This window comes from Gouania willdenowi, chromosome 9 (assembly GCF_900634775.1).
Source record: "Gouania willdenowi chromosome 9, fGouWil2.1, whole genome shotgun sequence".
Lineage (NCBI taxonomy): Eukaryota > Metazoa > Chordata > Actinopteri > Blenniiformes > Gobiesocidae > Gouania > Gouania willdenowi.
This window is the reverse complement of record NC_041052.1, coordinates 8,573,856-8,586,225: the sequence shown is the minus strand read 5'-3', so window position 1 is coordinate 8,586,225 and position 12,370 is coordinate 8,573,856. Positions and strand designations below refer to the sequence as shown.

The window sequence follows — 12,370 nt, the reverse complement described above, 5'->3', positions numbered from 1 at the left end:
CTCCTTCTAATATGCTTCTGTCAAAGACACCGCATTAAAAGTTTTTGGGAGCCTCTTACAGCATGAGTTCTGTATGTAAATCCAACTAATTAAAAAGAATAACGATGCACATAAAATATGGAGGAAACATGCCCTTGAACAAAATATCCGAACACCCGCGCTCTGTGAATGCGGCTGCTAAGTGGCCACCAGTTGTAGTTTGTATAGAGAAATGTTTGTGCAGCTGTTTGTATTCATAAAACTGAACACTACACTCATCAAGCATCATCGCGACTGCCTTGTCTTTTTAAAATTAACATTCAGAAAGACCAAGGATTTGTTTTCCTAATGAGAAGAAGAATGCGGGGGGGGGGCGGAAACTTGCCTGTATTGCGATTAGTATTTTTAACAATCTAGTATGACCACAGTTTGTATCTTGACTCTTCTGAGTTGTCAGATTCAAGCTATGTATCAAATTTAACTGCTTTTCCTCACATAAAACACATATAAACCCTTTGGAAAATTGTCAGTAATTTTGCATGAAGCTATTCAATGCCTCTTTCTGCTATTGCAAAAAATAATAATGCAATGTTCATTGCCATTAACCAATTCTGAATTTATTCTTTGCTCTTAATTTTTTCAAAAAAATGCCAGATTTTTTTATTCTTTATTGTTATTTTATTCATTTAATTATCTTAAGGTGTGAATTCGCCCTGTCATAGCCATTTGAATGTGTCTTCAAAGAGTTGAAAATATATTGTGTATATAAATGTAAATACAGTAAAAAAAAAAAAAAAAAGAAAATGTAAAAAAAAATAATAATAAAAAAAAATACTTTAAATGAATAGAAATATAATCTTAGCCCGGTCCTGTGATTAAAAGCTGGCATGTTAAAGACAAATGGATTAGTTATTGACCTATGTCAAAATTATGAATGATGTAAGATGATGGGAGCTGATAATAATGTTTGAAGCAAGTGGCATGACTAGAATTTAGTTAAAAAAAATGAGATATGCCCTCTTTTTAGGTTGAAAAACATTCAGCTTTTAACCTTGTCCCCATTTTACAAAATGATTCAATCCCCCATCAAGTAATAGCTACTGTATGTAGTGGATACATTTGGGTCAAAACATACACTTAAAGGTGCAGTCTGCAACTCTTATAAAAGTGACTTTTTGTCATATTTGCTAAAGCTGTCACTAAGTAAGGACAACTTTACATCAAACTAGTAGTTTGTGTGAAAAAAAAACAGGCTCATTGAGTCCCCCCTGCTGCTCCTGTTGCTCACAGTCCCCGCCCTCTTCCTGGGGCTGAAGCGCCATCTTTTTTACAGTGTATGGTCTGGAAGAGTAGAAGATGGAATTAGCGACTTTTCTGCTTGAAAGGTAATTACTGCTGCTTGATTTACATTATGTTTGATTTGTAATTGTTACTCTAGAACTCTGTGGTGCATGTGTTCATGTGCGCACAGCAGCCTCCTTATGGGCTGTTCTAAGTGACACTGTTGTTGTTGCTGCTGCTGCTGCTGCTAAGGTGTGTGCACATTGAGAGAAAGAAGCGCTGCAGTAATATGCTTTTAACAGAGCATGTTATATTACTGTGATGTTGCTGTCGGACTGACGTTAGCTTGTTAGCTCCTCTGAGGGAGGGACTTTGGAATGTCTGGAGGCAGGGCAAGAGAGCAGCGGGGAGGGAGGGGGAGAGAGGGATCTGAGAGTTGCGGACTGCACCTAAAAACAATAATTAAAAAACTATCTTGCTTGTACATTGGACTAACGTTTTTCTAACAATGGAAGTCGTTTGAATTGGGGAGTGTGGAAAAGCAGGGGTTCAATGTGCATCTTTATAATATCTTTGCTACTATATCCGTAATGACTTCTGCATAGAGCTCTAAGCATGTAGCAGCATGTGCAGAGATGAGCCAAAGATGTGGACAAACAGCTTCAATGCCACTATTATCTTCTTCCATACCATCCTCGCACAAAACACTTCCTACCTTTGGAGATAGGGAAAAAAAGTGTACAGTAGAAAGTGTATACAATTAGCTAGTGTCTTAATATTGGCCAAAAAGTTATGTAGGTTGGATGTTTTAGCCTGTATAAAGTCTAAATATAAACCCTTTATATTTTTTGTTGACATGATGACGTAGAACAAGCTGTTGCTGGTTTTATTCAAAAGTAGTTGTTAACTTAATGTCGGTGCAAACTAGAAATCTATTGTTCCTTTCCTGTAATTCTGTTCTGAAGAAGAAAAACAAAACAATGTGTGCTGAGCTGCTGTAGAAAAGCTGGGAATGATATGTTGCACAATCATTGTATCAAACCTTTGTGGATTTAAGGATGAACTTCACAATAGCTTGAGTGGTTCGTTTGAAATTCTTAACCAAATGACAAAGGTTTAGGGAATGATTTCAGGCATAGAGCGGAGAAAGGCCTCTCTGTTTGAAAGTCTGTAGTCTGTTTTCTCACCCGGTCGGGTGACGTGGGCCGATAGTGACAGCTAAAGGGTCCAATCAGGCATTTAGGGTTATAGCGTGTATATGCATCAGAGTCAGAGCGAGTGAGGAAGAGCTAGAAAAAGGAGTCGTGGAAAAAAAAGGGTGGGGCAGGATAGAGTGGGTGGGCAGCAGGACAGGCAGGCAGGTGGGCTGGCGGTGGAGCAGATGTGAGCAGAGCAGAGGACGAGCTTCACGCAAAGACAGAGTCCCATTGATGCCTCTGTTACAGCCTGGAGCGGGAAGTAGGAGGGAGGGAAAACAGAAACAAGGTTAAAGTGGAGACAGTTTTAACACACGGACCTAATATCCAGTAATAAAAGTGCCACCTGCCTATGAGTACCGTTGTAGATTGGTGTTGTGACATATTCTGTGCCGACAGAATGATGGCTCCCTGCTTAAATAAGGAAACTCCACTTGTTGAAGTCTTCTTACAATGAGCTGCTATGGAGGCATCTTTGATATGAGTTTGTTTATTAATAATAATAAAGCAGTGGCTATCCGTACGGTTGCCGTATCAATATACCAACATTCTATTCGTACGCAGCGCCCCTATTTGGCCAGTTTAGGTCATGTGACTAAGACTAAACCTAACCCTAACCCTAAAAATTGTTGCGATATTGGGTTATAACCTAACCCTAACCCTAAGACGCTACATACGTGTACTTTGGTAACCGTACCAATGGCACCGGGGGTTGGCCGTACGGCAACCATATAAATAGACACTTTCTAATAATAATGATGATGCTATCTAACTGTAGGCATGGTCACTGTGAGGAATCAGTGAAGATACCTTGCAAGATCTTCTCTCTTGCGTCACAAACCATATATGGTCATTCTCCGGAAATGGGACCAGCAATGCACAAAAAGCAACATTAAAATGCAAAATGTAAAGTTAAGATGGACATAATAATGTCAAATGTTTCGTAGACAAACTATTTCGGGTGTGTTCCTTCATTTAGCATCAACATGAAAAATGGTGTCATAGGCACTTTAAGACCCATTTACATTCAGGTGTTTGTTTCTCTGTACATATCAAGACTTTAAACTCTCCATCCAGGAAAATCACAGCTGACAGTGGCCCTTCTGAGTGGTTAAGTGTTACTGCCGTAGCACAATATCTGCCAGATGGGCCAGCACAGGGCCTGCTGGAGGGGAAGACAAGGTCACATCCTCCATCCTCTCGCATTATGTAAGATTTATTTTTGGCGCACACAGTTCAAACCAGTGTGTCTTTGCCAAGTGGCTGTCACTTCACGCAAAGTGCTACAATTTTGCCTACCCCCAAAAAAACTTCTTCACAATTTAGGCACTTAGACATGCCCACTTTCAAACATTAGGGTTACTTTTCTGGTTTTGCTTTTTTGAATGAGCTGCATACTACATACAGGTGTTGCCAGCAGTCTCAGCTCCAAGACTTCATATTGGGTTTCCAATGCTCTCACTCTCTCTCTTCCTTACAGCACAATATACCATGTGGGAGTGTGAGAATGAATAGAGAACCTGAAAGTCCTTGGAGGCTATAGCACGGCTAATTACTGACAATATAGTTGCTATTTTTAAAATAACAGCTCTCCTTTCGACCCATATCCTGTTTGTGAAGGTTTACACAAATGGAGGCAAGTACCAACAAATGCAGAAGAGTCTTTAAAGGTTATTTGACCTCAGAGCAACATTTGCATAGAAGGAAGCTGTGAGATGCAGTGACTTTTTTTTCCTCGTCTGTTTTGGTGCTCAGCTCACAACACGAGTGGCATTTCAACACATCTCTGAACCACCAAATGCACCAAAGGAATCATTACGTTCCGATTCATAATCTAATGTTTCACAGGGGAAAGCTGATAAGTTGTTATATTTGGTTATATTTTGTTTTAAAGACTGGGGAAATTGACTTTGAAGCTCTCAAGTGCATTATTTATCCTTCATAGACTCCATCGAAGCATTTTAACCTTTTTCAGGCATATTTGTGGCCCTGCTACCAGCGCTGGGCCAGGGTTCTGAGAAAGCCATATTTTAAAGAAACTCTCCATCTTTCCTCCATTGGCCTGATTTTTTTATCACTATAATTTCATTTATCACGAAATAGCACACTCTATACAGTACACTACAAACTCAATAAGTATATACTGTCTACAATATACTATAAGTATGGTTCGGATGATGGCCGATGATCACCGTTCCCAATGAAGTATACTTCTAAGTTTCCCAAGATGTATTTCAAATCTACAACAACAAAAACCGGAAGCACACTGAGGCTAAATATCTTCGTTGATTCACCACGTTTGAAAGTTCTGAAAGCATTTAAAGTGAGTAAGTGACCAAAACTTGCATATACACTTTTCATTCAGACTTTTCTGAGATTTTTGAGCCCCTCCACTGTGCTACTGACCAAACTTCCGGTTAACTTCAAAACAAGAGCTCTATGTACAAAAGCATAAAAAAAACTAATGGAAGACAAGAAGAGATGCTTTTATTTTGAAAAGGGGAAGTTTGATTTTTAGCTTGAAGCTGGTCCTGGGACGATTTTATGTTCAATTCACAATGCATCATGGTGTTGTTGAGTATGTCCTGATATAGTATACATTCGGTACACACTCATTTTTACGTCAAATTTAGTATGAGTAGTACATTAGTATGAGCAGTATGTTCGTATGAGCAGTATGTTAGTATGGGTAGTATGTTAGTATGGGTAGTACGTTAGTATGAGCAGTATGTTAGTATGGGTAGTACATTAGTATGAGTAGTATGTTAGTATGACTAGTACATTAGTATGAGCAGTATGTTCGTATGAGCAGTATGTTAGTATGGGTAGTATGTTAGTATGAGTAGTATGTTAGTATGACTAGTACGTTAGTATGAGCAGTATGTTAGTATGGGTAGTACGTTAGTATGAGCAGTATGTTAGTATGGGTAGTATGTTAGTATGGGTAGTACGTTAGTATGAGCAGTATGTTAGTATGGGTAGTACATTAGTATGAGTAGTATGTTAGTATGACTAGTACGTTAGTATGAGCAGTATGTTAGTATGGGTAGTACGTTAGTATGAGCAGTATGTTTAGTATGGGTAGTACATTAGTATGAGCAGTATGTTCGTATGAGCAGTATGTTAGTATGGGTAGTACATTAGTATGAGTAGTATGTTAGTATGGGTAGTACGTTAGTATGAGCAGTATGTTAGTATGGGTAGTATGTTAGTATGGGTAGTACGTTAGTATGAGCAGTATGTTTAGTATGGGTAGTACATTAGTATGAGTAGTATGTTAGTATGACTAGTACGTTAGTATGAGCAGTATGTTAGTATGGGTAGTACGTTAGTATGAGCAGTATGTTAGTATGGGTAGTACGTTAGTATGAGCAGTATGTTAGTATGGGTAGTACGTTAGTATGAGCAGTATGTTAGTATGGGTAGTACGTTAGTATGAGCAGTATGTTAGTATGGGTAGTACGTTAGTATGAGCAGTATGTTAGTATGGGTAGTATGTTAGTATGAGCAGTATGTTAGTATGGGTAGTACGTTAGTATGAGCAGTATGTTAGTATGGGTAGTACGTTAGTATGAGCAGTATGTTAGTATGGGTAGTACGTTAGTATGAGCAGTATGTTTGTAGCCACAGTTTTTGTAGTGGATGGTGGGCTTATTAATTGGTTTATCTGACATGATCATTCAAATGCACCCAAAACACAATGATTCATATATAAAGTCTGTGCTTCATAAGAACACAACATGTATTCTTTCCCATCATCAAACTCATTTTTGCTTTTTGCTTTGTATCAAGAGACTGAAGGGTTTTATTTTGTAATTTTATTATATTTCACCTGTATGTACAACAATAGGAAATACAGCTTCATCAGAACTCAAGTGGAAACGCAACCCTGGGTTAGATGTCGAGTGGCATTATAATATTAATCTTAAAGGGTACCAATAGTGAACTTGAATTGCAAGCTCTATCAAAAGATTGTATATAATACTAGAGGTTTTATTGGGTTATTTTCTTTAAAAGTCCTTTTAAAGCAGCCAGCCTGATATTTGCCGCTACCACCACAGCGGGTATTGTGGCAAATCTTGGGACTCAGCACAATGGAGGTTTCAGCCATTCCGATGTCTAAAGTTTCATTTATTTGTAATTTTGGTGACCTTGTCCCCAAATGAGGAGTTTGAGGACACATCTGAAGAAGCCGAAGGCAGCCATGATTTTCCGTGTGGCATGTCTGCGTAGTTGTGGAGGCGCTCTACGTGAAAATGTTTCCGCGTAGAGCGCCCACGCGGGGGGGCGTGGCTGTGCGGACCTCGCGGATGCGTCAAGTATATAACAGCCTACAGTCTCCATTAATCACTGGAGCCTGCAGTTGATGACTGGTGGCTCCATGGAAGTGACTGGAATCAATGGTAGGTTTCATTTTAGCTTGTGGCAGCCATAAAGTGACTTAAAGAAAATAACCCAACAAAACCTCTTGTATTATATAATCCATTGATTGGGCTTGCAGTTTAAATTCTACATATACACATTCTACATCTTGATTCTACATATATAGTGAAAGTTTTATTTTAATCTTCTTGTTTTGCACAAATGTAGCTATTTTATACATTTGAATCTTTTTGTGAGTATATGGTCCTCACACTTGCTTTGGCAATGTAAACCTGTTTTCTCATGCCAATAAAGTTGTTTTGAATTGAATTGAATTGAATTTAGCAGCAACAGCTTGGGATGTTAGCAAAGAAACTCATTTTTGAGAAGCAAAGTAAAAAGACACATTTATTCTAAAGGATAATTTCTTGTCTAAATACATATAAAATCTGTTGTATCTCATCCACATGTACCGCACGTGTGCCCACTCCATTTTTTAATCCTGTTAAAACAATTTCAACATCATGTACAGTAACAAGAAATGCACCGACGCTGAACGACTGTAACATCTTCAATAGAAACCAACTGAACATGCACGCTCCGGTGGGTTTGGCAGCCCTTTGATAATAAGGCGCTGAGAAGTTTTATTTTTCTCTATCCTTCAGTGGTCGAAGCGATGGGCTTCAGTAGTGAAGGTGGTGAAGAGGAAAGAGGAGGAGGAGGAGGAGGAGGCTGTGCTCGTATCTATCCATTTATCTATTTTCCTCTTCTGTGGCCTCACTAACTCACCCTCTCACTCTCTCTCTCGCACTCTTTTCAGCCAGTGAGTCACAGGTCTGACAATGTATGAGACTCAGAGGCAAACACCAAACACTGACACACTATTTTTTCGACACGTGAATGTCAGACAGCCGACAAAGCATCTTGCTTTTTACGCTAAATCGATGCAGCCAGTCCAACTTTATATTTCATAAATACTGGTATATTCTTTTAAAGTAAGTCACATGTTGCACATCTGTGGTGGAAAATAAGTTAAAACATTTTTTGTGTGAGATATTATTTAGAGAACCTTGCACTGTAAACCCGAATAAGTTGCCAGAAATCAAAAAAATCAAGGTAATCGATTGCCTCAATTTTTTTTTAAGGTGATAAACTTAAAAGTAAAAAAATTCCAGAATTTGAAAGGTTGGATGACTGGCTACTTTTACTTTTTGAAAATAGTGAAATTAAAGTGCTATATGAATTAAGTTTGTTTTTAAATACAGGTAATTCCTATTTGAAACAATAGGACTTTTCATTCTTAGCATGGAATTACTTCATTCTATTAAGTTGGTTTTTTTAAGTGATGCTTACTTATAAACAAATGTAGTTCCATTTACTCAAAAAATATTAGTTTAAGTTACTCAAAAAGGAAGAACATGTTTTACCAACTTGGTATAATTAAGTTAGTAGAACTTTTTCTATAACTTTGAGTATAAACTACTTAATATATTTAATTACTTTGAATGTTTGGGTTTACAGTGTGTTTTAGTTTAGGTACAGGTATGTATAAGCCTTGCTTCATCCTACACCCTTTCGGCTGAAGAATTAGACAATTGAGTGTTGTTTGTTTTGTTTTCTTTTTCTGAAATAAATAAAATTCAAAATTTCAAAAACTTAAAAAAAGTAGTTTGATTAGCTTGCATTTTTGTTCAAATTAATCTTTTTTTTTTTTTTTTGAAAGGACAAGGAGCTTCTATAATGATAAAGATCCCACTGGTACATAAATAAAACACTAACAAAATACAAGCAAAACTGACTAGAATTATGTACACATTATGAAATCTCAGGAGGAGAAGGAACTTTATGATTACCTGAAATTGTTAAATTCAATTTTGATTTATTTTCTAGGTTTTTATGTATTTATTTAATTACATTTTTTGTCAGCTACTAAATAAATGTCTGTTTCACACTTTAAAATAGATTTCATGACAAAAAAAAAAAAAAATCAAATTTCAAAATTGAATTTTTTTTTATATTGTCTGATATCATTAGAGAGGAAGAAAAATTCCAACATTCATTACTCACAAAATACTAGTTCTGGGTTCTTCGATGGAACTTTAACTTCCTCGGGTTCTCTTAAAGATTAATGTTTTAGATCAAATAGTGCCTAAATACTTATTTTAAGTTTGTGGTTATAAAATTGACCTCTCAATATTATTTATTCATTTATTTATTATTAGAAAAAAAGAGAAAGAAAGAGAAAAAAGAAAATAATAAATAAATAAATATATAAATAAATATTATTTGACAATGACAATAGTTGTTAAGGTAAGCAACTATACAACAAATATTTCACATTTTTAAAATTGATATTGAACCATGTAAATCAGGTGGACTGACAGTTATCTTATTTTCTATGTCCTGCTCTACATTATGTAAATGATGCTCAGTGTCATTTGGTGTCAACAGGGTCTTAAAGGTCACCGACTTCTTCTGAAATAATCACTTCACTCATTGGTGGTGGTCAGCTACAGAAACAGATAATAATAATAATAAAAATACTTTTCAAACTTGTTTGCTGCTCATCTGACCCCAATGACAGGAAACCAGCTAATAAATGAATGAAGTATTTGGTTTTCATTAGCCTGATAATTAATCAAAGTTTGGAAAAATTACATTCATGAAACTTTGTCAATACTTTGTGCACGATTGACGTGTATAATTCACAGCACATCTGAGTATATGTCTGTGTATTCATTGTCAAAACTCTTCATTAAAATAGTTGTTTTTTGGGAGTCTTTTTGACACTGGAGCCTATGCAGAACACATAGTAGGGATGAACCTCCTGTGATAAATCTATCACATTCACTCTGCAATGGAGGCTTTCATTCTTTCTACTTATGGGTGAACTCTGAGGGCTGTACGGAGGATTCAAATGTGCATTGACAAGAACCAAAGGTGTTTTTTTTTTTTTTTGCTTGTTCACCAAATTTCCCTGTTGAAAGCTGAAACCTTTGCTGCTGTGCTGCATGCAGATTGAAGCTTTTTGAGACAAACTCAGCTTATCTCAGTTCATGGATGTCATGGAAACAGGTGCTCTGAGAGGAAGAAAGAAAATATTAACTGAAATAGATGTCACCTTCCCGCCTCAAAATAACCTTACAGCGTGCACGACTTCTTGAACAAGGGAGGTCGTTTTTTCCACAAAGGCTTCATTTTTTATTGTTTTTTTTAAAGATATAGTTTAATTTGTTATTACTGCTGCTTTTCTTCTCCTTCCTGTTGTTTATGAGAGGTTTTTTTTTAGCAATCTGTGACAGATGCATGATCTGAGGTCACTTGTTCAAAGACTGAGCGCTGACATTCACTCATTGTCCTACAAAGTCGAAGTTAAATGCTAAGATGTTTAAAGGTTTATTTATCAAAGTGTTTTCTGTAATTGATTGTGATTGTCTGATCTGAGGGTAACATTATGAGCATTTAGAATCTAATCAATCAGAATATTATTATTGTATTGTATTATTGTTTTTCTGTCTGTCTGTTAATGTGGATGTTTGTTATTTCATAAAATTACACACAGATTTAAATTACATTTGCTGAGCTGGTAGACAATGTTGAAGGGGGGGAGGAGTTTAATTTTGAAGATTATCCGAAAGATACTGTAGATATAGTACCTCTAAACTTGGCAGTGATTTGCTCTCTCTGTGCTCTTGTTTTTGTGTAATTCTGTTGTCGTTTTTTTCTTTTATTTTGAGTATTGAGTATGTGTTATTGGTATCCTTTAGTGCATTTTTCTCTCATTGTAACTGTTTTTGTTGGTGTCATTTTGCCTGTTTCTTCTGTAATTTTGTGTGTTTCTGGTGTCGTTTTTTTGGATTTTTTTTGTTTCAATCAGTAACATTTTTCTCTCAGTTTGTTTTTGTTGTAGCTTTGTATATTTTTGCCGTTATACTGGGGCGACCATGGCTCAGTGGTTCAATAACCGAAGGGTTGGGGGGATCGAATCCCGCTCTATCCAAGTCATTGTCGTTGAGTCCTCGGGCAAGGCACTTTACCCACATTGAATGTGGTGTGTGAGTGAGTGCTGGCGGTGGTCGGAGAGGCCGATGGTTGACTACGGCAGCCTCGCTTCTGTCAGTCTGCCTCAGGGCAGCTGTGGCTACAATAGTAGCTTACCACCACCAAGTGTGGAGTGAAAGAATAATGCACATCAATGTAAAGCGCTTTGAGTGTATGAAAAAGCGCTATATAAAATGCAATGCATTATTATTTTTAATCATCTTTGTGAATCACTATACATGTGTCAAAATATGAACTTGCCAGTTTATATGTTATTGGGATCATTTTGTGCATTTAGTTTTGGGGGACGGACAAAATTATAGCTCCAGTTGTTTAATGTCTGACCTAAATGATTATAAATGTCTATTACATGTGAGCAGGTTTTAAATTTCTTAATTTTTTTGGGTTAAATCAGCGACACGAAATATGTTGTAAACATACACAGAACACTTTCATTTTGATACGTAAAAAAAAAAACTGATTCAAAAGTGTTCCAGAGTTAAGAATCAGTAAGAAAGCAGTCCACTGTTCAGTGAAAACATGAAAACGCATGGAGTTATAGCTCATTCTTGCTTTCTGGTAATTAGGGCAACTGTGGACAACAGTAACTACCATACATTTATTATGCCTGCACACATTTTTCTGCTCAGCTTTAAGTGTTGGTGGAAGACTGAGCTTCCTGCAGCTCAGACCTGTCAAATATAATATAATCTAGTTCAAACAACCTTGCTTTAAAAAAAACATGTTTTTTTGTTTTTTATTCTTGTCTGCACATGCTGTCAAAGGTCAACACTACATGAAGTGCAATCTTTTTACGACAGAAATGCATGTTTTGTTATTGAAATTAAATAAATGAATTTTTTTAATTGCATAATTGTGATCAACACCAGCCCTATTTTATTACAGTTCAATCACAGGTTTAAATTGATGCTTTTTCACTAAAGAAGATCATTCTTATTTTTTATTTTTTATTTTTTCATCTTACGAACTAATTCAACTAAACTGGACTGTACCGTGCCTTTAAAATTACATTTAAAACCTTAAAAACTCTCTAGTAACATAAAGTAAAAACACATGGAAGGGGGTCGACAATACGATAAAATATGACAGAAAGAAAAAACAGAAAGCAATCCAAAATGAAAACATCATTTTTATTGTAGTACACTTTATAAAGGATGAGTGCAAATAAAAAGTGCTTGTAATCAAAGTCTACTCATCACTAAGCCATAGACCATAAGGCATTAATAAATACAAGCTTTCTGAAGCTATCATCTGCAGTACAAGGACCAAACCAAGGTAAAGAAAAACAACACAGCATCGATGCCTATGCAGTCAGAGGGGAGAAATAAAGGAAAAGAAGTAGAAATAAAGTAGGAAAAAAAAAACCCAAACAAAGATAACAAAAATTACAACACAATTTTGTACATTCAAAAAAAAAAAGAAAAAGAAAAGGGCAAAACGTTCACAAGGGGACTGATATTACGGCAAGTAACAATAAAACATAGTCTACA

General features: G+C 36.4%; 1 protein-coding gene across 1 annotated transcript in view; it reads right to left on the bottom strand.

Moving 5' to 3' along the window:
• Positions 1–2,415: 2,415 nt before the first annotated feature.
• ksr2 (kinase suppressor of ras 2) overlaps positions 2,416–12,370 on the bottom strand; it is a 152,406-nt gene continuing 142,451 nt past the window's right edge. The window contains exon 22 of the mRNA XM_028458470.1: positions 2,416–2,706. Within this exon, the coding sequence (XP_028314271.1) occupies positions 2,700–2,706 (7 nt within the window). The 3' untranslated portion in view covers positions 2,416–2,699. The remainder of the gene's footprint in view (positions 2,707–12,370) is intronic.